This window comes from Octopus bimaculoides, chromosome 6 (assembly GCF_046866305.1).
Source record: "Octopus bimaculoides isolate indiv1 chromosome 6, ASM4686630v1, whole genome shotgun sequence".
Taxonomy (NCBI): Eukaryota; Metazoa; Mollusca; class Cephalopoda; order Octopoda; family Octopodidae; genus Octopus; species Octopus bimaculoides.
Window position 1 is genome coordinate 98,443,139 of NC_142933.1, and position 26,852 is coordinate 98,469,990.

The 26,852-nt window shown below is 35.8% G+C and overlaps 1 protein-coding gene and 1 long non-coding RNA gene across 3 annotated transcripts in view; one reads left to right on the top strand and one right to left on the bottom strand.

The window, feature by feature from the left end:
- LOC128248106 (uncharacterized) overlaps positions 1–5,364 on the bottom strand; it is a 55,170-nt gene extending 49,806 nt beyond the window's left edge. The window contains exon 1 of the long non-coding RNA XR_008264373.2: positions 5,222–5,364. This is a non-coding gene — a long non-coding RNA (uncharacterized LOC128248106). The remainder of the gene's footprint in view (positions 1–5,221) is intronic.
- Positions 1–26,852, top strand: part of LOC106875147 (EF-hand domain-containing protein D2) — a 60,021-nt gene that overhangs the window by 14,792 nt on the left and 18,377 nt on the right. The window contains exon 1 of one of the 2 annotated variants that reach the window (XM_014923150.3): positions 5,882–7,522. The exons of the other annotated variant lie outside the window; for it this stretch is intronic. Within the exon in view, the coding sequence (XP_014778636.1) occupies positions 7,356–7,522 (167 nt within the window). The 5' untranslated portion in view covers positions 5,882–7,355. Of the gene's footprint in view, positions 1–5,881; positions 7,523–26,852 lie in introns of those variants that run through there. 2 annotated transcript variants of the gene reach the window in all.

Genomic DNA, 26,852 nt, shown 5'->3' on the forward strand with positions numbered 1-26,852 from the left:
TTCTATGTTCTAAGAATCGAGATTAGCTCTTCACAGATATTTTATTTTTGTATTAGTTTTGCTTTTTTCAGTTTCTTGATGTTTGCGGCCATGCTGTAGCTCCATATACGGCATTGCTTGATTACCGTTTATACATAGGTACATAATGAAAGATGGACAGAGCTGTCTGTCTTTCTGTCCGTCATCTTGTCAGTAAATATGAATGTATTTATACACACACACACACACGCACACACACACTTTCTCTCTCCCTCTCTCTCTTTCTCTCTCCCTCTCTCTCTCTCGCACACACACACACTATTCAGACATAAGCCTATGCATTTGCGCGCGTATATATATATTTAATGTTCGTACACACACGGTATACCTACACAAATGTGCCCCCTATCAGACTCAGATTTCTCGTACCTTTCAGATTGTGTTGATTCCAATTATATCGGAATCAAATCAGAGCAGAAAAAAAAAAAAAGATATTGTGCGCGCACAGAGACAAAAAAAAAAACAACCAATGATTGGGCGCGCACATATGCATACTGACACACATCTCACACATACATACACACACAAAATTGCAAAATGAAGCCAGAAATTTTGAAAAAATTATACGATGCGTTTTAGTATGTGAGTGTGAGTGCGCATCAGTTTTATTTTTCCATATTAAATTCCGATATAATTGGAATCTGTGCTATGTGAAAGGTATTTGTAGAAAATCTCATTAAAAAATATCCATTTCTATGAAAGTTATGAAGAAACAAATTCGAGTGAAAGAGGGGGCACATTTGTGTAGGTACGACCCCACCCCTACTCAAATGCATACACTCACGTGCCTATATACTCACGCGCGCACGCTTACATATATCCATTCCGTATATGTATACATATACATGCATGTCCGAATGCATGTATATCTACATTTACATGCTCTCATACACACACATGCACACATACAACTCCCACACGTTTAACACACACACATATCGATATGCCTGTGTGTCTGTATGCGCGCGCGCTTGTCTGTATCCTACCTATCCAGAACTATGCACGCACATAGATATACATCGACGTGTATGTATGTATGTAGTGGTGCCCGTCAATTCTGAAAGATCCATATATATATATTTATATATATATATATATATATATATATATATATATATATATATATATATATATATATATATATATATATATATATATATATATATATACAAGAATAAGGGCAGAGAATCGTCAATTAATAATAGAATTAATAATTAACAATTCCGCCAAGTAGTTCAGTATGAAAAAAACCTTTATCGGTAAGACTATTTATCATTATAAATATACAGGGATTAGCAATTGAGTTTTTGACTGCTATTTCTAAATTTTCAGTATGTTGGAGAAGCAACTCAATTGCTAATCCCTGTATATTTATATATATATATATATATATATATATATATATATATATATATATATATATATATATACATACATACACACACACGCATACATATATATACCCAAATTTATATTCACATTCATACGTACATATTTATACACATGCATTCACACATACACATACACACAACAGCACACATACGCGACTCCAATCGCCCTCACAAATACGCGCGTATTTATCCATTCATCCATCTGTCAATCTATTTTTATGCAGCTGTCAATTTTTCTTTGTATTTGTCCACCACTCACTATATCTGTTTATCCTTCCATCGTTCCGTCCACATATCTATGTGACCGTGGATTTATCCACCACACTTCCATCTGCCTGTCTATATACATCTATATATATATATACATCCATTACATTTATGTATATATCTTTTCGCTCACTTATGTCTGTGTCTATTCATCCATCTGCATCTCTCTGTCTATTTTATGCTTGGGATCGTGACGCATGTCAATAAAAAAATTAGGGAAGAATTGTTTTTAAAAATTAAAGAGAAATAACGGAATAAAATAGGATGAAAATGAAAAGAAAACTGCAGCAGAAAACGAAAAGAATAAAATTAAAAAGGCAATCCTTCGACATTAGTACACGATGTCATTCACCCGCACAACCTTCCTTCATGACACAAAGAGGCTAGGCTGAAAAAGAGGGTGAATGCCGTTGTCTCCTCATACCGACACTTTCCAGACCAATACCGAAGGAATACCATTAAAAGTAAATAGAAAATATACGAGCAAGAGTAAGAATGAGAATAAAATAGAATTACAGCTACTATCTGTCCGACGGACTTCCAAACAATTCTCTTCCAAATCCCGAGTGTAGAATTTCTGACGAAAGGCAGTCGTCCAAGGTGTCATACTGGGGGATCGAACTCGTGATCTTATAATCGTGAAACCATTAACATTTAATATACATACATACATGTGTGTGTTTGTGTGCGCGCGCGCGTGTATAGCACGTGCGTTTTGTTGAAAATAAATGCAAAAGTGGGCCTTTTTAAATTTTTTTATTAACCATGATAGCGGTCGTTCATATTGCGCTTGTTGGTAGAGTAACTCTTCCTTTATACAATGGAACTATTCACCATAGTCTCCATCACAAGCGATTCATTTGCGCCAAAGTTGAAACCAGCCGGCGAATCCTCTTCGAGAAATTCTGGTTTGCGTTGTTGTATCCGCTTTTTCACAGCCACTGTCACCTCGTCTGAGCCATCAAATTGTCGTCTCCGAAAACTGTTGTACATTAAACTGGACAGGTGGAAGTCAGAGACCAGAGATCCAGGCTTTTACGGTGGATGGTAAACCGCTGACTGGCCAATCTGCCGATTGCCCGAATTGCTACAAAAGAATGCCTGCGGTCGCGTGTTATCATGGTGAATTTGAATTGTTTTTAGATTCTTGTTCGATCTATTCTTCCTTATAGCTTCTCTCTGTAAGCTTTTTGACTGTCTCAATGTACAGCTCGCTGTTTACGGTGCAGTAACATATCAGAACATCGAAGAGAATGACGCCGATGTCATTTCAAAACAGTTATTATGATCGCTGGTTCTTGAACGTCTTATACTTTAGAGAAGAGACGTGACGCTATCCCATGGGCTGAGTTTTTGTTTCCGGACCTTAGAGATACGACCAGTGTGGTCGCGTTTTCATTGGTTTCAAACGCTTCCAGTAGATCAGCAGACTTCCATCCTCCCCGCTATCAAATTGGGTGTCAGTTGCAGAGGTACCGACTTTGCACACACTTTCCGATAACCAAAATCTTCTACCATCTTCTGTAATGCATTGTGACCACTGTCCAATTGTGCAGCAAGGTCACGGATTATGGTTCGTCAATTCACTAGCGATTTGTGTCAGTGGTCGCAGCTGATCGTTTCCCACAGCTCGTTATATATTCAGTGTTGTACTTCTTTCCTTAAACTTCTTCATTCATCTGTGCACATTGTTGTATCTCCGTAAACAACCGCCTGTGCCTTTCATTGTCCTCTTTGGATATCAGACGGTCTGCAGCCTTTTCTTCATGAAGAAATCAATGACAGCTCGTTACCTCTACTTGGAACCTATCATTTATCTGCAATGAAGAATGGGAAAAGTAGTTACTATAGAAGAAGAGTGACTCTACCGATATGTATAATTTGAACGACCTATCTCGGTTAATAAAAAAAATTCACTTTTACATTACTTTTGCTGGGGTCCTCGTAAAAATGAAAAATAATTTTGGCGAATAGAACGATGCAACGATAGCATCATAGATGTTTTGTAACGGGTTTTAGTTGATTTTTTTGTAGTGTTAGAGTAAAACGTTTTGACGTTGATGATTGATTCGCACAGATCCAGCGATTTTTCTGTCTCTAGATGGAATTATCTCAAGCGGTATTGATCTTCATGTCGGCACTTTGAGATGAGCTGAGATTCTTTATTCAGTAGTTTATTGTATCCTTTATTAAGATATTAAAGATCAAGATGACAACTATTGGGATACATTGATGTGCGAGGTGAAATTTTCAATGACTGACTAATATACTGTAATATCTTTTTCATTTTATCTTTAAAACCCAATTGTATTTAGCCAGTGACCCTGTGTTTCAGTATTTTGGGACAAAAGGAGAACGAATGATGCGTTTTGTTGCTTTTAAATGAATTGGTTGTAAGACCCGATATAATTTCTGTTTAGTCATCACGTGAACAAACTTTGATGAAGGGTTCAGGCCTTTATATTTTTATACGTGATTTTGCTTGTGTGTTTGTGCGATTTCTTTTATTAACCTTTGATACTGAAATGGCGAGATTTTCAGTGTAACTACAGCCGTTACTGCACTTTTGTTTAAGCCTGTGTGTGTTAGGGAAGTGGCTATGTATTAGGCTGACAGAATCGTTAGCACGCCGGGCAAAATGCTTAACAGCATTTCGTCCGTCCTTACGTTCTGAGTTAAAATCCCGTCGAGATCGACCTTGTCTTTCATCTTTTCGGGGTCGATAAAAAAAAAAAATACCAGTTGGTCATTGGGATCGATATAGTCGACTAAATCCCTCCCCGAAATTGCTGACCTTGTGCCAAAATTTGAAACCATTATTGGTACTTTGCATGTATTGTATTTTGTTTTTAAAACCACTCTCTGTTAACGCGTTGTAACAATAAAAGGCAGTATTGAAGGCCTCTTCATTGAACAAGATGAACATCTACTAATGTTGCTTACTAGTTTTTTTTTTAAAGACTAAAGGGTCGTGGTTAGATAGTTTATTTAAATATGGGAGCTTTTCATTGCTTTTATGAAAGGAAGATATTTACTTGTATTTTGGGTATAAAGTCATATCCAGGAAATTGATACTCTTCATATTAGAATTTACTGTGAGTTTTGGAATTATCTAAGCGTGCCTACAACTCGTTTATGACCCTTATTAGGGTAAGTCTAATAAAGATCCGATCATGATCAGACCATCGTCTCTGTGCAGACCTATTTTCTAAATGGACAATAGATGGCCTTATGTAAAAATATAAAGATAGACAAATAAGTATAACGATTCCTGATTGAGTCAATGGATAAATAGATAGATAGATAGATAGATAGATAGAGAGAGAGAGAGAGAGAGAGAGAGAGAGAGAGAGAGAGAGAGAGAGAGAGAGAGAGAGAAGACAAATATGATCAGATACAGATAAATACTTGTATTCATGTGAATATGATACCATACGCGCACCACAGCATAGTTGAAGCAGGAAAATGAAAGTAATCTAGTTTAATCCACTACACACCCTAAGAGACAACACTAACATACATACCTGCATATGAGCTTTGACCCCTGCTACTTTAACCAAGCCATGCAACTTTAAAACTCAAAACCATATAATTGAAATATATTATATAGCATATATACACCTTCTTTTAAGTGGTCTCATAAAACGAATGATTTACACTAAAGCCAGATTTGTTATGTGGGTTCGTATGTATGTATGTATGTAAGTATGTATGTATGTATGTATATATATATATTTATATATATATATATATATATATATATATATATATATATATATATATATATATATATATATACACACCCACACACACATACAGAAGAAAAAGATATGTGTATATACATACATATATACATACATACATACATACATATATATGTATATGTATGTATATATATTTATGTGTGTGTGTGCATATGCACAAACATGCACACACTGTGCCTATCTGGTATTTTGTTGAATATATTTTAGCTGACATATTTTAAATATATCACCTTTCCATTAATTATCTGAATATCTAATGTACAATATTTAGTTCTCATTTTATTCGTTTTAATTTATATTGGTTTATTTTACATCTTGTAGAAATAAACAAAAATAAAAAGTCGTTCAGAGATTCACTGAAGATGTAAAATCATGCTTGTTATTACATCAATTATCGATTTTTCTATTGGCCTGAATCTTAAAGGTGAATGTCCTTTCGACGGTGATTACTATGGCATGTAATAAGAACAAGTAGCTATCTTTGCTAAGATTTTCAAAATCTGTTTTCTTAGAACCAGGCCCTTAATTAGCACTAATATTTACAAGCTGTTAACTTTGGAGCTATTTCTTCTGGTTTATCGCCCAGGCACTTAGCACTTCATTCACACCTGCACAAACACATCCAGTACCATTCAGTACTGTATGGAATCCCGCTTTACATACGTTTCTCTTTCCCTTTAACCACTTACCAAATTGAACATTAACCGTTTTAATCATTCGTCCTTTACTCGAACCTAACAAGGCCCGAAAAAGCTGCGGGGTTTCACATCTCTGATTAATGTTAAATCATAAAAATTATGCAGATAAATACAATAAACGAAGAATTTTCTATTTACAGAAACACAAATGTATTAAAATATCAACATAATGCTCTATAGATATCTAAGAATTTATCTTAATTCCAGGACATTTATGGTCTGCAATTTGAAGAATTTTTTTCAAAAAAAAGTGAAGAAAAAGAAAACTTTATTTTGAAACTTTGAGGTGTATTTTTTGCCAAACCGTTTTATTCTATATCCTTATCTCCCAAACTACGACTCTTCAATCCTCTTAACAAAAGAAAACTGTAAAAAGCCCATCTATTTCTATAACACATGATGCCTACCGTAAAGAGATGTAACACTGGCATGAAGTAGTAGATATGCGTTATTGGAGGTGATGACGTCATCACCATCAAAATTCTTCCTTTTCTTCGCCCACAGCTTCATGATGAAGACAATTGAATAGTTATCGAACATACATACGTTTATAATGAATGAATAAAGACAATCATCTCGGATCAACCTTAGCTAGCTGTGTTTACTTTTGTTCGTTCTTGTCATTTTATCTGCACAGTGAATCTTTCATTACAAAAGTGGCTGCGACTACAGACTAAATAGAGTTGCACGCTCGTGCTAGATAGAAATATGGTATATATAGTATATTGATGGAAGAGGGGAGGGGGTAAACAAAGAAGTAAAGTGAAACATAGAGAGGGTGGGAGGGATGGAGAGAGAAAGTGAGAAAGAGTGAGAGAAGAAGGGAGAAAGAAAACGCGCGGGCGAGCGAAATAGAAAGAGAAACAACCTTGTGTAGTAGACCAGTGTGGAACAGAGACTAGAAAGGCTGTAAGAAAGAGAGAGAAAGATTTAATTGGTAACGTTAATTCTTGCTATAATAGAGAAAGATTTATTGGTTCTTTTAGCAACGAGGAGTTGCCTCTCTGACAACAATAATGTTAATATCAAGTAGCGTGACAACACATAGAAGGAATAAGTAACTCGCTTTCAGACGCAGCGGATTTCTTTCTACTTTACTTTCTGGGATATACGACGACAACAACCATACCACTTAGGTATTTCACATAAGTTCAATTTGATTTTAATTTGTCTGTCTAACATCATCATTCATAATCATGGCTACAGACGAGTTGGCCACTCTGCTAACTCGCCGCATCAATATTAGTGATGCTCTTGAGGCTGGTGAGACTGTACAGGCAACGGCCAAAGTTTTCAATCCTTACACGGAATTTAAAGAATTTTCCAGGAAAGAAATCAAGGATTTGGAAAAAACATTTAAGAAGTAAGTCTTGCTTCATTCCATTTATACAGTTCGATCATCGATATTTTTTTCTCTTGTCTTTCTCCACCCTTTATCTCTCGCTACCTCTAGCTCTTCCTCCTATCTAGTGTTTTAATTGAATTTAATTTCATGTCAATGTATGAAAAAAGGGAAATCCTCAAAATCTCTTTTGCTTCAAACAATAACGAAAACAATATTCGATTTCTTTTTTTTTTTTTTTTTCCTTTTTTACACGTGTTAGCAGTATTGATTTTTTTTGTTCCCTCTCCGCTCTGTTGTTAGGCAATTTGCGGAGATGTCATCTCCTTCACAGCTGCTGCTTGACATCTCGTCAATGGTCCTTTCTCCGATAGATGATTGTATTGCCTTTATTAGTTATACGTTGCATACATCTATCTCTAGCACCATTCTCACGACACCACTTATCTCCTGCATTTGTCTTTTACTCGGAGACGCGGAAGATTCTTTCCTATAGACATCTATAACACTGTAGAAGGAAATATAATTATTGTCTCAGAAGAATATCTTTAGATCCATTGATAAAGCAAATATATATATCTATCTAGATATAAAATACTCAAAATGCATTTGTGTTGGTTCGCAAACAAAGACAAGCAGATTAAACAACTCATTGGAAAGGGAATCTGGTGTAGTTTCATCATTGTCATTGTCTTGGTCGTGGCACCAATAGCTCAGACAGTAGCAGGACTTCGACGCTCTGATTTCGATGTTGGTTGCAATTTAACTTTCACATACTAACTCAGTTCCTTCTGTTATGTACTAATTTGGCGGTATAACTAAAATGCCAACAGAAATTGCAGGCTATTATATTTAACATAAACTTGGTATTCAGTTACATATAACTAATTTTGTTCATTCATAAATAAATAAACGAAAAAAAAAAAGTGGGGGGAAATGCTACTTTCTGTGTTACATAAGACTAGAAAGGGCACAACATGCATGCATGCATACATTATTATTATTATTATTATACCCATTCTTTTGCCTTAATATACGAGTGCCTATTTTTTCTTAATGATAACTTATTAGCCAACTACATACATACATACATACATACATACATCTCTAGATAGAATAGTTTTGTTGATCCCATTAATAACGAAACAACCCACTATACACAAACACACACACAAACACACATACGCGCGGGTACGTACATAATATTTTTAATATTTATTAGAACTGCTTCAAAATGTTTAGTTAGGTTACAATATCACTTTTCCTACAAAAATAAAGCTTATGTCAAAAATAAGAAGCTTAAAAGCTTCGTTCTGTCTATTATAACAAATATAGTAGCACCTCTCTTGGCTTTTTCCGTCACTGACACTTGCTTTGCGTTATCTTTTTAAAGTGTAAACTAATCTTCTTAGCCGTTCTCTGCCTATTGACCAACATTTTGATGTAATGTCTTTAGCTAGCTTAGACTACCTTCCCCCAGTAACTGCACATCATGGATCCATCTATTACTAGCTTCCGTGTAATACACACACACACACAGACACACACATATATGTATATATACATATATACACACATATATTTATACGTCCTGTACCCGAATATGCATCAATATACACATGTAGATGTATATATGTACATATATGTGTGTATACATGCTTATATATCCTTTGTATTATATATATATATATATATATATATATATATATATATGTATTATATATATATATATATATATATATATATATATGTATTATATATATATATATATATATATATATATATATATATATAATATGTATGTATGTATATATGTATACACGCACACATGTATATGTAATGTGTATTTATATATTTATTATATATGCCGGCCTATATATCTTTGAATATATATATATATATATATATATATATATATATATATATATATGATAATGCCTTACGCTTAGAGGGACTTCATAAGTCAAAACTACCACATATATATATATATATATATATATATATATATATATATATATATATATATATATATATATATAAGTTGACCAGTAAGGTGGACATTTAATATGCTAGAAATAGATCACATGTTGTGTCTACTAAGACCTAGTAGATATATATATATGTATGTATTATGTTTCTGTCCGACCCATGCAAGCAGTGAAAAGTGGATGTTAAAACGGTTGTGTATGTATGTATGTATGCATGTGTGTGTGTACGCTTGCTATATGTATGTGTGGGCGTACTTTTAGCCTTCTGGGAATTACACAACTCCTTTTGTTATCATCTGCTTGGTCTTCATTTATTTTATTCTATATTTTCTACTTTTCTATTTAAGAAAAGTTGAAAATGAAGAAAACGAAATTCACTGCTGCTGCTTCATATGCACGACTAATTCTGCTTCTAACTTAAATTTAATCTTATGTCACCTACTTTACGCAATTAGATCTCACTCCACGTGTCTTGGTACTTGCTGTTTTCAAGCAAAACATAATCCACAACAAAAATTTCTTCTTCAAATACATCGTTCTAACATCACGAAATTAGACATTTTTATATCATACTTAGGTGAGCTATCAACCTTATTCATATTTAGTGTAGAGACACGTGAATAGATTTAGCGTATATTTATTTTCGCCATTCAGTGATTAATCAATTAATTATTATCAACTAAACGTTCAACTCAAGAACGACACCAACCAAGCCACCAACAGACACCAGCTAAACTTATTGTCATTTAATAAATTTCCCAAACATTTCATCTAATAGAAATCAGATATCACCTTCCACCCACCTCCTCGAATAATTTTAAATTACCAAAATATAATTTTAATTTAAGTATAAGCAGAGCCGTCTTATAGCAAGCATCAGTATAAGTCCCACGGGTAAAACAAGGCACTGGGAGCTACAGTACACATTTAGTAACAACGTCTGTACATACAAAGATTATAGCCTTAAACCCCCAAACCACTAACCTCAGGCAGCTGTCCAGTGAGTCGATGTCATATCCAGACGTTTGTTAATATTTTATCAGTTCAAAAAATATTTATTTTAATTTTATAAAAGAAAGAAATCTATGTTATTAAAGTTCAGGATTAAATACGTTCTTTTATTAATCATTCAAGTGTCATCAATGTTATAGGGTTTATTTTTTCCTGTTGTCTTCCCCCCCCCCCCCCATCACAAATTGAGATCAAATACATTTAACATTAAGCTAAAATTGTGACTAAAACCACTTCCCTGTGATTAGCGTTGATTACTTCGTTCGGGGGTTTTCCTCTTCCTGGCGGATGCACTCGTAGCAATTTTTTTTTTTTTTTTACCAAATTTCCTTCCACGTGTTTCTGCATTTTATTCTCGCAACCGTAACCGCTCAGTTAATTGCTAGTTAGTTAACTGCTTCAATGATTTGAATTCATCATTTGCTTTCTGATTGTAGTTTTAGGGAAATATCACAAAACGTTTCCAGAAGGTGCAAACTCACACCACTACGTCGAAACTATATTTTATTATTATGTTGATGTTTTTTTTTTGGTACTTTATGGAAATCTCTTTGGATGTGTAGAAGTCTGGTCAGTATAATCATAACATCGTTTAATGTCCACTTTTTCCATACTTGCATGGGTCAGACGGGATTTGTTGTGGCAGTTTTCCTACGGTCAGACCTCTCTCCTGTCGCCAGCCCTCACCTGTTTCCAAGCAATCTAATATCCCTTCCCACCCCTGGTCAGACATGTTTTACATGGCTTGTATGACGGCGATACTCGTTTACAATCATCACATGATGTCAAGACAAGAGTACACGCACCCCCCCCCCCATATATATATATATATATATATATATATATATATATATATATATATATATATATATATATATATATATATATATATGTACACATACATACATACAGAGCCGGTTCAAGGAACCGGCAACTCGGGCTGTTGCCCGGAGCGCCATGTACCAGAGAGCGCCAAGCAGGACGTGACAAACACAAGGAAATTTCCACGACCGTCAGCTTGTACACGCTGAAGTTCAGCTTACCTTGGGTGCCAGCAACCCCAGGGCCGGCCCTGCATACATACATACATACATACATCTACACAAACACACATGTGTACATATGTATTTAATTTCAGTTTCTGTCTGCCAACTTCTAAAATTATTTTGTCAGCAGCATATAATGACATTTTTCAGTGGTCTCCAAACTTCTTAGAGTTTCTCCAATGTTCTACAAGCTCCTCTCCAGTGCCTCTATCTGACCTCATTGAACTGCATAACTGACAGTAGTTTAATCAACATGTTGGGAGATAATAATATTTAAAACTAGTAATTATTTGTGAATTTAATAATTAATTAGATGAAAATGTATCAGAGAAAAATATTACAATTGAAATAGAGTAATTCTTTCTCTTCTGCCCACTCACTGAACTGTTGTCTTTGACAATATATTCCCTCTTTGTCCAGAATATTCTTGAAGATGTCAACATTCTTTTGTACTCTAGGCACAAGGCCCGAAATTTTGGGGGAGAGGGCCAGTCGATTAGATCGACCCCAGTACACAATTGGTACTTAATTTGTTGACCCTGAAAGAATGAAACGTGAAGTCGACCTCGGTGGAATTTGAACTCAGAACATAAAGACAGAAGAAATACCACTAAGGATTTCACCCGGCATGCTAACATTTCAGCCAGCTCGCTGCCTTATTGAAGATGTCAATATTAAGCTATTCGTAGGGCAGCGAGCTGGCAGAAATGTTAGCACACTGGGCAAAATGCTTAGCGGTATTTCGTCTGTCTTTACGTTCTGAGTTCAAATTCCACCAAGGTTGACTTTGCCTTTCATCCTTTCGGGGTCGATAAATTAAGTACCAGTTGCAGACTGGGGTCGATCTAATTGAGCGAAAACACCTAAAAGCTCCACGAGGCTCTGGCAGGGGATGGTGGCGAACCCTGCTGTACTCTCTCACCACAACTTTCTCTCACTCTTACTTCCTGTTTCTGTTGTGCCTGTAATTCAAAGGGTCAGCCTCGTCACACTGTGTCACGCTGAATATCCCCGAGAACTATGTTAAGGGTACACGTGTCTGTGGAGTGCTCAGCCACTTGCACGTTAATTTCACGAGCAGGCTGTCCCATTGATCGGATCAACTGGAACCCTCGACGTCGTAAGCGACGGAGTGCCAGCAACAACATATATATATATATATATATATATATATATGTATGTATGTATGTATGTATGTGTGTACTTGTTTCTGTGTCTGTGTTTGTCCCCCCAACAACATTGCTTGACAACCGATGTTGGTGTGTTTACATCCCCATGACTTAAGAGACCAGCAAAATAAGTACTAGGCTTACAAAGAATAAGTCCTGGGGTCGTTTTGCTTGACTAAAAGTGGTGCTCCAGCATGGCCACAGTCAAATAACTGAAACAAGTAAAAGACTAAAAGAATAAAATAAAGTACCGGTCAAGTACCGAAGTTAATGGTATTGACTAAGCATTTCTCCTTAAAATTGCTGGCCTTGTGCCTAAATCAGAAACTGTTATAAAGGGTGGTAAGCTGGCAGAGGCTTTAGAGCTCTGGAAAGAAGGCCTTGCAGGATTTCTCCTGGTTCCTTGCTTTCTGAGTCCAAATCCTCCCAAGGTCAACTTTATCTTTCATTCCTCCAAGGTCGATAAAATAATGTAATTGCTGGGGTGGGGGTGTGTGCTTTAAATGTGAGGCTTTGTACCTATATAAAAAAAAAAACAAACAAGCAAAAAAAACTTATTGTTATTGCTATCATTTATTTGTGAAGGTGCACAGCCTAGTGGTTAAGGTGTTTGGCTCATGGTCATAATGCCATGGTTTCAATTCCTGGACTGGGTAGTATATTATAACCTTGAGTAGGACACCACATTTTATGTTGCTTGAGTCTATGTAGCTAAAAATGAGTACCAGCTGAGCACTGGTGCAGTCTTCTCTCTCTCTCTCTCTCTCTTCAGCTGTCACATTTTGGATGTGTCATTGAGTCAAAGGATGGGAAGCCCAAGAGGTTCTCCATGTCTGCTTATGATTACAACGGACACATAAAACCATTTTTGAGAGCATGGTTTATGTTACTAAGCCATACTTGTCCATAGGTCATAGCTGTCTCTTTTATTATTTATATAGAATAACGTGGTGAGCTGGTAGAATCATTAGCATGCAGGGCAAAATGCTTAGCAGTATTTCATTTGCCTTTATGTTCTGAGTTCAAATTCCACCGAGGTCAACTTTGCCTTCATCCTTTTGGGGTCGCTAAATTAAATACCAGTTGCATACTGGGAATGATCTAATCAACTGGCTCCTTCCCCCCAAATTTCAGACCTTGTGCCTATAGTAGAAAGTATTATTTATATAGAATGATGTAGTAGCACAAAGTGTTCAGCTACTCTGCATTCTAAGTTCAAAATCCATTGTGGTCAGTATTGTCTGCCATCTATGGGAGTATAAATTTACTAATCTGAGAAACAATTATTATACATCCAGGGTTTACTTAACCCTTTGCCTGTCCCATGTATCAGATGCGATACACAGGACATATTACCCTGGCATCCATGCATCATGTATGTTGCACTTTCTCAATTTCTTTCAACCACCAGACCTACTTGAGACTTATGAAAGGAAAGTTTTATATTAACTTAGAACACATGAAACAAAAGTGGACTACAAGTTTGTAAACAAGCATGGATATGTAGGACAAATTTATGAAAATACTTTGGACATTAAAAGGTGTAAAAACACAGAAATATACTATTAAACTGGCACTTTGAATATTTAAAAGTTTACTCTCAGTATGACAGAGCAATAAAAACTTTACTACACAACACTGTTCATGCATTATATCCTGAGAATCAATTTTAGGTACTGTTTAATCATCCAGGTTATGTTAGTCTGACATTTGTAGACTGAACTAATTCTTTGATAATTTTGGTAATTGTAAAGGTGGCGAGTTGGCACAAACGTTAGCACACTGGGCAAAATGCTTAGCGGTATTCCATCTGTCTTTACATTGAGTTCAAATTCTGCCGAGGTTGACTTTGCCTTTCATCCTTTCATGGTTGATCTAATCAGCTGGCTGCCTCCCCAGAAATTTCGGGCCTTGTGCCTAGAGTAGAAAAGAATATTTTTATCCAAAGTAAGGTGGTGAGCTGGCAGAAACGTTAGCATGCTGGTCCAAATGCTTACCAGTATTTCATCTGTCTTTACATTCTGAGTTCAAATTCCGCCGAGATCGACTTTGCCTTTCATCCTTTCGGGGTCAATAAATTATGTAACAGTTGCATACTAGGGTTGATCTAATCGTCTGGCCCCATCCACTCCCAAAATTTCAGGCCTTGTGCCTAGAGTAGAAAAGAATTTTGGTAATTGCATCTTCACTGTAAAATCTTTATGATAGAGGCAGAGGCATGACTGTGTGGTTAAGAAATTTACTTCCCAACCACTTGGTTTCAGGTTCAGTCCAACAGCATAACACTTTGCCTGGTATTATAGCCCCAGGCTGACCAATGCTGTGTGAGTGAATTTAGTTGGTGGAAATTGTGTGGAAGCTTGTTGCACGTGTGTATGTTTGTGTTGCATATGTTACCCTCTGCTTGATAACTGGTGTTGGCCTGCTTATGTAAAACTTAGTGGTTTGGCAAAAGAGACTGATGGAATAAGTGCCTAACTTTAAAAAAAGTACTGGAGTTGATTTGTTTTTAACTAAATCCTTCGAGGTGACACCCCAGCATGGCCACAGTGCAATAACTGAAACAAGTAAAAAATATAGAATACATACAGGAGTGGCTGTGTGGTAAGTAGCTTGCTTACCATCCACCTGGTTCCGGGTTCAGTCCCACTGCGTGGCACCTTGGGCAATTGTCTTCTACTATAGCCTTGGGCCGACCAAAGCCTTGTGAGTGGAGTTGGTAGACGGAAACTGAAAGAAGCCCATCATATATGTATATATATGTGTGTGTGTATATGTTTGTGTGTCTGTTTGTCCCCCCCAGCATCGCTTGACAACCGATGCTGGTGTGTTTGCGTCCCCCGTAACTTAGTGGTTCAGCAAAAGAGACCGATAGAATAAGTACTAGGCTTACAAAGAATAAGCTCTGGGGTCGATTTGCTTGACTATAAAGGTGGTGCTCCAGCATGGCCGCAGTCAAATGACTGAAACAAGTGAAAGAGTAACCCTTCAGCATTCAGATTATTCTGTCAAATGTAATGCTTATTTATTTATATCATTTCGAATTAATAATGCAATATCTCATAGCTTCAAGATGTGATTGTATAATTTTAGAATGACTTTTTCGGGTAGGTGTGAGAGGTCAGCTCTGGCCAGTTTGAATATTAAACAGATAGAATATTCCGGCTGGCTGGCAGAAACGTTAGCGCGCCGGGCGAAATGCTTAGCAATATTTCGTCTGCCACTACGTTCTGAGTTCAAATTCTGCTGACGTCGACTTTGCCTTTCATCCTTTCGGGGTCGATAAATTAAGTACCAGTTGCGCACTGGGGGTCGATATAATCGACTTAATCCCTTTGTCTGTCCTTGTTTGTCCCCTCTATGTTTAGTTCCTTGTGGGCAATAAAGAAATAAGAATATTCCGGCCAGATATGGCTGGTTTAAATGCTAAAGGGTTAAATATTATTAGGAATTGTATAAAAAAAAAATTGTCAAAATATTTTAGAGCACAGTGGTTGCTCCAGCATGGCCACAGCCACATTGGCTGAAACGAGTATAAGAGTATATTGTGGCAGTATAACCAATTTATTGGCGATAAGTTTAAACAACAAAATCTTATACGAGACCCACTACCATGAAGGGTCATATTGACCCCAGTTGAGGACCATTGCTCTAGAAACACTTGAACTCTTGCTCAGAAATACTGAATCTACATCCTGTAAAATATCTAATTTCACCCTTTTTTGCTGGATTCATTAACTCTGCCGCATTTCATAGATTACATAACATGAACCTAGTCATCTACAACTGTTATACTTGGCCATCACCATCACCATCATCTTTATTATTATTATCATTATTATTATTATTATTATTATTATTATTAGTGTATTTACATTCCAAAATTATACACCAGGGAAAATGACTCATTGACTTGTTCTGTAACTTTTATAAATACTTCATTTTTTTTTTTTTTTTTTTTTTGCTGGTTTACTTTCATAAAACATCCAATTGTAAACTACAGCTTTAATTCTTCTTCATTCTTTATTCTTTATTCTTTGTTGGGAACCTAATGACTCTCAGAGAAATAAATTGGGTGAATCTAATACAATGCATCTAAGGCAATTCCTTGACATGCCTATTGTAATTATTGTTGTGGGTTCCTTGTAAAGAGCTTGGTTAACCGAAGCAGTTAGAATAATGTGTCTTCTTGCCTAAGAAAAATGTTTGCACCACATTTCTAAGCCTTTGTCATTGTGCTTGGTTGTCTTATATGTTGACCAATGCTTGCTGTTATATTTAGTGCTGAGGTGAAGTGTCTTCTACAATTAAGGTTTTATTTTATTGGACATGAATGTGAAAAATAGTGTTGGTAGTGATGGTGGTGGTGGTGGTGGTGGTGGTGGTGGTGGCAGCTTTCTTTTTTAATCATTTTTGTACAATTTGGTTTGATTTGTGAACTTGCCCTATACAAAGATGAAAATAGCTGTAGTAGTGGTGATGGTGGTGGTGGTGGTGGTGGGGGTGGGGGAACTGATGACTAGTTTTTTTTTTTTTTTTTGTCCATTATTGTACAATTTGTAAACTTGCCCTGTACAGGGATAATAATAGCTGTGGTGGTAGTGGAGTTGGTGATGATGTTGATGATGATGATGTGGTGTTAGTGATGGTGATGATGGTATCTTTTTTTCATTATGGCACAATTTGGTTAGATTTATGAACTTCCACCAGTTAATTCCTCTCCACCAGTTAATTCCTCTGTGAGTGATAATAACCAATGACCTAGGAGTCTTACTTCTGTAACAGTAACCCCCACCCTGCCATTAATGGTATTGAGAAGATGCTGTTTATTCACAGAACCCTGACCATTGAACTGGACCTTCCACAAACCTTGTTTGTAAAAAAAAAATAAGAATGATGGATGGTCAGTGCATTCAGAAATTATTGAATTAATTGTTCAATCAAGAGGCCGGTCACTTGGTGGACTATGGTAGTTACCTCATAGAGACAATAGTGACTACAGACAATACCAATTGTGGGGAAAAAAGAACAAATTGTTATATTTGGAATATTTGTAAATGTTGCCTTGACATCCAACATGCACACACACACATACACTCTCACTCTCTCATTCTCTCTCTCTCTCATTCTATCTCTCTCTCTCTCTCTCTCTCTCTCTCTCTCTCTCTCTCTCTCTCTCTCTATCAACAGTACAAGTTAATTGAGAAAGTTTTAAGTTTTTGGGTACAAATTCTTCCCCAAATCAGTCTGTCTGCTTCTGTCCCTGTTTCTGTCTGTCTCTCTCCCTCCCGTTCTCCCTCTCACTCTCTCTTTTTCCCTCTCTCTCTCTCTCTATCTATTCATCTATCCATCTATCTCTTTCATTGCTTCTCTTTCTCCCCCCCCTCTCTCTCTCTCAAACTTTTGATACCAACTCACCTAAATTCTCTGATACAAATTAAAAATATGCATATTTTAATTAAAATTTTCCATCATAAAGTTAAAACTGCAAGTGTGGCCGTGTGCTTGAGAAGTGTGCTTTACAGCCACATGGTTGCGAGTTCAGTATCTTGGGAATCATTTTGGCTAATTAAGTAAGTAGGTCTGCTCATTCATGACTCTCCTGCATCTAAACAACATCATCAACAACCATAGCAGAAATCGCCCCTTTCTTGACTGGATTACAGCAAGAAATAAGTGAAATGTCTCTACTCAGACTACTTGAACCTGCATCAAAAACTTAGTCTTCATTGAGCTTACAACTACCCCTGCTGTATTCACACATCTATATTCTGTGTGTGTGTGTGTGTGTGTGTATGTGTGTGTGTGTGTGTGTGTGTGTGTGTTGTTTAACCATTTAGCTTTCTGATTACTATCAAATGTAATGATCAAATATAATGCTTATTTATTCACATTGTTTTGAATTAATCATGTATTGTCCTGTAGTTCCAAGATTTCAATGGTGTGATTGCTTATTTTGAGAATGACATTGTAGGGCAGGTCTAAGAGGCCACATCTAGTCAGTTTGAACATAAATCTGGTAAAATATTTAGGCCAGATATGGCTGGATTAAATCCTAAAGGGTTTATTCATTACTTTGACTCAGTTGTATTTTGACTTGACTTAGTCTCTTCCAAAACCACAACATGGACCCTTAGCACTATTACAGGTTACTCTGTGCTACAAGCTTTGGTTGAGGACATCAATGTTATTGTTGTTTAGTAGCTAAAATATATCTTATTCTGTTTTCTTTCAACATTCTCAAAATATCTATTCTACAAGTGAAAGGGGAGCCTCTATAACTGGGACTGCCAACCTGAGGCCTGCGGGCCACATGTGGCCTGCAGACTTTTATCTTGCGGCCTGCTTGATACTTTCTTGAAACGGGTTTCATTAAACAAACATTTAAAAAATTTTATCAAAAATTAAAGATTGTAATGAAAAGTAAAAAGGAAAGATTCTACTGTTTTTGCAACGATAATATTTCATGTTGAATCAACGGGCATTCATTTGTTATTGTAATAATAGCATGAGAAAGCAAAATGCTTTCAATTCTGTCAGTATACAAGCGACCCTTGAAAAACTTTCTGTGATTAAAGTGGTTCGCAATGTAGTTCAAATTGGCCAGGCATGCTCTAGAGTCACTTGATCTGCTAGAAACAGTAGCCAAATCTCTCAAATTATACCTTGCTGTCCTGAAAAATGAAAAGTCACATTGGATAGTGTAGTCCTAAATATGCAATGTTTGAGGAAAAAACACTGGATGGTCATGATTGGAATGCCTTTGTTCATTGAAGGCTGACCTGAGGCCAAAAAACAACACAATGTAGCCACACCGTGTTTTAGTAGCGTGTCTAACTCTAAACTCCAACCTTTATCCTTGGTTCCTCTGAGATAAACTAATCCGTTACTAATTCATATAATAAATCCAGTAGTTGGGGCTAATCTTATCTTAATTTTTCTTCAGTCTGTTTTGTTCATCTTTCACTTCCTTACAATTTTTTGTTGCACACGTCTTACTGCTATCCACGTTAATGAAAATAGTACATCTGTTGCTTATTGGAACATTAGTTTGCCAAATGTTTGCTTGCTATCAAGAAGCCTAACGACTACATTCTACCCAGGCTGGGTACTCCTCTATTTTTGTTTCTAAACAATATACGAAGTATATTTTTGGTTAAATTTTAGCTTACACAAGTGGAATGTTATGTATTATTAAAACTGATTACAGAAAAAAACCCCCCAAAAAAACTCAACAAAGCAAAACATGAGTAGGAAGTGTTGCCATGTTTAGTCCTAAGCAGGTCAGACAGTCATCTCTGCTGATATTTTCGCCAATACCTCTAATGATATGAGCAACACTTACAACTAACTGATAGTTTCTCCTGTGCTGGGAAATGTAGCAAATTACTATATACTGTTGAAAGATTGTTCTAATTAACTAGAAGTTTTACTAAACTGATTTCATTTATTTATTTATTTTTTAAATGCTAACAATCCCCTTTCCCCTTCTTTCACCCTCTGCAAAAAACAAAAAACAAAACAAAAAAAACCCTACATGATGCCTAAGTTAGACTTAATGAAACTTGAAAATGTGAAAAGAGATACTTGAGACGAACAAGTTATAATTCTGTGAATATATCATATGAATTTTGTTATATAAGTATGAGCATCTGTGCTGCGAAAGTAGTTTAATGTTAGGCTATAATTGCTGTATATGTGTCACGTCTACTTTATTTGGACATAACCAGAGAATTGAAAAAATTAACACAGATAACATTAAAAAAAAAAAATTATTAAAAAAAAAAACTAGTGTCATGAATTCATGATGAGACAAGTAGTAACCAGAACCAAGGTAGACTTAACATGATATATTTAAGTTGCTGAAATAAAAGGGAATTAATTAGGAATATAATAATTTATAAAGCATATAATGTAGATTTTCAGAGTGGAAGGCAGGAATGTTTAGTCACTAAAGTGTTTTTAAATATATACTCAAAATAGCCACTTAGCAAGTCCTCTAGACCAGCAAGTCCTGCAGACCATCAGGCACTTTCTACCACTTTATTGCTGTGTATAGCACAAGGGGTCCAGGTCTAGGTCAGTGGTTGTCAACCAATTTTTTTTTACCTATGGATCCCTTTGATTCTTATTTTAATGAAGTGGGCAATCATAATATTCCATGTTTAAAAAATTGTGTGATATTTTTATAATTAAATTTTAATAATTAAATATTATTAGGAGTTGTATAAAAACAAATGTCAAATGGTTTTGTGTATTGTAAAATTTACTGCAACAAAATCTTATATGACCCCACAAGGCTCACATGAACCTTGGCCAAGAACCACTTGTCTAGGTTATTTATATGAAATTACTGTGTCAGATTAGTGTGTTGTTAACCCTATGTTTACTATTTATCTATCTTTTCTCATGTGAAGAAACTGTGCTAATTCTCTCGCTTATGCTGTCTACTAAGTAAGCACATTTAATCCTTGCCAAAATACATCTTCAGTTTTCCCTCACTATCTCTATAGTATCTGTGATTCTATTTCCTGATACAAATCCAAACCACATGCTATTTATGTAAAGAACAATAACTAATAAAAACAGATTTAAACAAAAAAAAAAAAATTCTCTCTGTGTAAAAGATGCACACAGAATAGGTGTAGGCGTAGCTGGTGGTGGAGAAGTTTGCATCCAAACCACATGGTTCTAGGTTCAGACCCACTGTGTGGCACCTTGGGTAGGTGTCTTCTACCATAGTCCCCAGGTCGATGAAAGTCTTGTGAAAGGATTTGGTTGGCAGAAACTGAAAGAATCCCTTTGCACACACATACACACACACACACACGTGCATGCACACTCTCTCACACACACACATAATCACCATTATTATCATCATCATCATCATCATTTAATGTCCGTTTTTCATGCTAGTATGGGTCAGACGGTTTAATAGGAGCTGTCCAGGTTCCAATTGTCTGTTTTGGCAGGATTTCTACAGCTGGATGCCCTTCCTGCTGCCAATCACTTTACAGTGTACTGGGTGCTTTGTGTGTACATGCGTGGCTTTGTGTTTGTCACTACCATTCCATTTGACAACTGGTGTTGGTTTGTTTATGTCCCTGTAACTTAGCAATTTGGCAAAAGAGACTGATAGAATAAGTACCAGACTTACAGTACTGGGGTTGATTTTCTCAACTAAACACTTCAAGGCAGTGCCCCAGCATGGCCACAGTTCAATGACTGAAACAAGTAAATAAAGGTATAATTATATACTCGCAAATATGCACACATTATTACACAAACACAAATGTCTATTTTCAGACATTTTTACAGTTGAAGCTTTACAAATGTTTTACTTTTTTAAATGGTACAATGTTAAAAAAAATAATAAAGTAGTGATAATTTGAATCTGTGTTAAGTAATGCGAATAATTCAAACAGTGGAATTAATTTAGTGCCAGGAGGATGACGAGAAGTCTAATGTTTTAGGCAAAACTCTCTGGTGGAGACATTTTATCTGTCTGAGGAAGGATTCTGAAGAAAATGTCACACTTCTCCTCTCCCTCTTGGGATTAAATTTATTTGGCTTTTTGCAGTATAGTTTTTCTCAGTTTAGTTATCATGAAAAACATGAGGGTGTCAACATGTCTCACAAAGTATGGGACAAGATCTACAGATTTACAATATTAAGTTAGGTCAGGTTCATTGATACTCAAAGAATTCTCGCAAATAATTTTCTAGGAAGTGTTAATAGATCAAGATATATGACTAAATTCTGACATCTTGTCATTGTAATATAAAAAAAAAGAATTTAAAAATTGCTGCAGTGTGTGTGCGTGTATGCGTGCTCCTTTGTTTTTACATATGTTTTTCCATGCTAGCATAGGTTAGATAAATATGTTATTCAAGAATTGTTTTACAGCTGGATGCTTTCATCTTATGTGTTTTTCAAGTAATGCATCTCTTATTCGACACAGCTTTGAAGAAACAAAGTGACTGAACGATTTACGATAATGCTTGAACATCTTAATTTCTGTCTAAGCAAATGCAGATATAAACAAATGCACAGGCATAAGCGCATGCACATACACATGCACCCAAACACACACACACATACACGAAGGGCTTCGTTTTGGTTTCTGTCTTCCAAATTCACTCACAAGCCAGTGAAACTCATCCTGCTCTCGTTCTCTTCAAATGAGAAGAAATTTGACTGGGACCCAGATGGATCTTGTGTGGCTCTCACAAAAGTACCTGAATTGACTGTTCCAAATGAGATCCTATGTGTTAGAGCAGGATTCCACTTTCTCCCACATTACATTTGGGCAAGGAGTAATATCTATTTGTGTGTGTGCATGTACGTACACGCACATGTGTGTGTGTATGTGCATATATTAAATTTTATCTCAGTTTACATCGTGTGTGCATGTGTTTGTACGTGTATGTATATATATATATATATATATATATATATATATATATCATCATCATCATTTAACATCCGTCTTCCATGCATGAATGGGTAGGATGGTTGACATGAGCCAGCCAGGTAGAAGACTATCCCAGGCTACTGTGTCTGTTTTGGCAGGATTTTTACGGCTGGATGCCCTTCCTAACACCAATCACTCTGCAAAGTGTAGTCAGTGCTTTTTACATGGCACGAGCACAGGTGAGGTCAATTTTAGCATGATTTTTACAGCTGGATGCCCTGCCAAATACCAACCACTTTACAGTGTGAACTGGATGCTTTTTACATGGTATCAGCATTGGCAGGATCACCAAGTAACTCGCAAGACGAGGAATATTGAGAGGGGCAGGAGCATTTGAGGAGGGGATTTTGTGTCAGATGATGAAGGACTAAAGTGTGACAGAGAGGCAGAAACAGGTGTCTTGCTATCACGAGGAGGGGTGGGGGGCATTGGAGGAGGTAATCTGGTGTCATATATATATATATATATATGCATGGTTGCTACGCCTTTATATATTTATGTGTGTGTGTATGTTTGTGTATGTGTATGAATTTCAGTGTATCTCTGTATATCAGCTTACTAACAGATCCAGGTGTGGCTGAGTAAGAATTTTTGTGATTATGTGACTTCCTCACTTTCCTAATACAAACCTTGTAGATTACTGTCTGGGGACTACATAGAGAAGAAAACCAACTTTTGACGCCCCCCCCCCCCATCATAATTCCAAAAAATAAATGAGGGCCACCATTGTGGACATGGTGTACAATATGAATGAGAACCCCCTGATTATACACTCACTTCTGTGGCCCATTGAAGCTATCTTTGAAATTTTGGACAGTTTTATTGAAGAAACACTTTCTTAAATATATCTAATTTAACACATGTAATATTGTTTGAAAAACATCTTCTTTTTCTCTATTTAATACTTTTGTTTCCTCGTACTTTAATTTGTTCTCAATTCCCTGATCTCAGAACAGTTTACACCATAGTTGAATACTACTTGGAAGTCCCTTTGCTTTCTGTCTTGCAAGCTGACATGTTGAGGAGCCAACTGAAATACTTAAACACTTGGTCGAGGATTTCCCTAGACTATCAATGGTTTTCCTGGATCTCAAAGGACCCGTTTTTATTTCCTAGTGGGACCTCCTCCCACTAGGAAATAAAAACTAGATTTGAACTCAAAATGCACAGAGCTGAAACAGATACCATAAAGCATATATTACATTCTACCATTATAGCACTAACATTACACCTAACCACCATCCTGGCTAGCAGTTTATCTATTGATATTGAAGAAATGAAAGACAAAATGGATCTCAGCAGAGAGACAGTAAATTTGCAGTGTATTTTTATTTCAGAGAAATAATCCAACGAAATCACTCACCTCAGCTGAATTGAAAACACCCATGCTTGATGTCAAAGTGTACACTTAAATTTCCTTTATTTAAATAATTTATTTGTAAGGGAGTAAAGTCTTTTTGGCATGTAGAATTACGTATACATACATATATATATTAATCTGACATGTGTATTGGAGAAAAAATTATTGGTATAGAGGAGTGCCTTCAGGATAGAGGTATATTCATTATTAATGTTAAATTGTGTAAAATGTATGCATTTTTGTGCTTTGTGTTTTATGATTTGAAACATTTAATAAATTGTTCCATAAAATGCAAATATATTTTCACTGTGGGAATTATATTATCAGAGGGTTTTTTTCCTATTTATCTGGTATGAGCTTTGTAGAATTCATTCATTAATCTAGTTGGGGTGGGGTAATGGTGGAAATTGTGTTTCTGGAAATTGTGTTTCTAGTTTTTTTCTTTCTATTTTTTTTAGTGTAAAGGAGTCTTTATTTTTTTGTTTTAAAGTATTTTTTGCAATTTGTGTAGTTTCTTTGTTGATATCAATGAGTGTGGTGAATGGGGTTTTGTTGTAGGTGTCAGGAATGGAATTTTGCAAGTAGCTTTTAGGTGTGTGACTGGGTTTGGTTCATAGAATTTTAAAAAAAATTTGCCCAAATGTGCATAAGGATGCAAAAATGATGTTAGTTTGTTTAACAGTTTTCGAGAAATATTGCATATAAATTAGTGGGAGGATATTCTGCAGTCATCAACAATGAAGTTAGGTTTTGATGTCAAGCCCTGGTTCTTCTTGGCAAACCAAACAACAACACTTTCCATCTCATTCTTTTAAGGAAGTCCTCGACCCTGAATATTTCTGACTTCCCGAGCGTTAAACTAATACATCTGTTTGTTGTTTTCGTCTTTTGTTTTGTTTTTTGTAAATTCCAACTATGTATACATATATATATGTATATATATGTGTGTGTGTGTGTGTGTGTGTGTATATATATATATATATATATATTGTCATTTACACTTTGTATGTATACATAGTTTTATGCATATATGTATGTATGCATGGTTATGTTGATGTAATAATATTTATATGCTTTCTATGTCTTTGTGATTATATACGCAGTGCTTGTTTCTGTGTATCTCTGTGTATATCATCATACTAACAGCTACACCACCCCTCTCTATCAGGCTCCACCCAGTGAAACAATTTTACATAAAATGATCAATTTTCATGTCAAATTACATTTATTTAAATTTAACTCCATTTCTAACTTGTTTGTTTTTTTTTAGTTCATTTCTGAATTTTTTTCTTTTATTTTTATCTTCTCGTGTAAACTGATCCTCTCCTTATGACCAATATTGTATGACATGAATGTATGTATCATTTTTCCTGTGTGACTCCAATTTAGAAATTATTTTTTAAAAAAAATCTGTTTAAAAAAGTATGCTGGTAAACACTCTTCTTGAATTACAGTCTCTCTCCGACTAATAAAAAGAATCTTAATCTCTCCTCCCATCCTATATAAGTTATACCAAACACACGAACCTAAGTCTGTTGGATATACTTTACCTTTCTAATATCTTATTAATTCACTCTGATGATTCTCAGTTATGATGAAACTGGGCAGTCTATGTGAGAAATTGTACTTTCAATTTCTTTAATGTGTATGTGTGTGTGTACATGTAAAATTTGCTTCTCAACCACATGGTTCTGGGTTTAGTCCCACTTTGTGGCACCCTGGGTAAGTGTCTTCTACGATTGCCCTGAGGCTAACCAAAGCCTTATGAGTGGATTTGATGGGCAAAAACTGAAAAAAGTGGAGACATTTTGATCAACAATTGACTGCCATCGATTATTATTTCAACTGCTAACTCTACTAACCTTTTATATATATATATATATATATATATATATATATATATATATATATATATATATCTGTGTTTGTATTTGTCCCTCAGCACCACTTAACTAGTGTTGGTTTGTTTATGTCCCCGTAACTTAGATGTTTAGCAAAAAAAAAAAAAAAGGTTGAAAGTACTGGGGTCAATTTGTTCAACTAAACCCTTCAATTTACATTGTCCTCATCTTGTTTGTTGTTAACATGTTTCGGCTGATATACCCTCCAGCCTTCATCAGGTGTCTTGGGGAGATTTCGAACCTTGGTTTTCATTCCTAAAGTATTTTTCAATGTTATTATTATTATTATTATTATTATTATTCAGGTCACAGCCTGGAATCGAACTCAGAATCTTGGGGTTAGTAGCCCATGCTCTTTACCACCACGCCATATGCCCATGGCATAGTGGTTAAGAGAGCGCG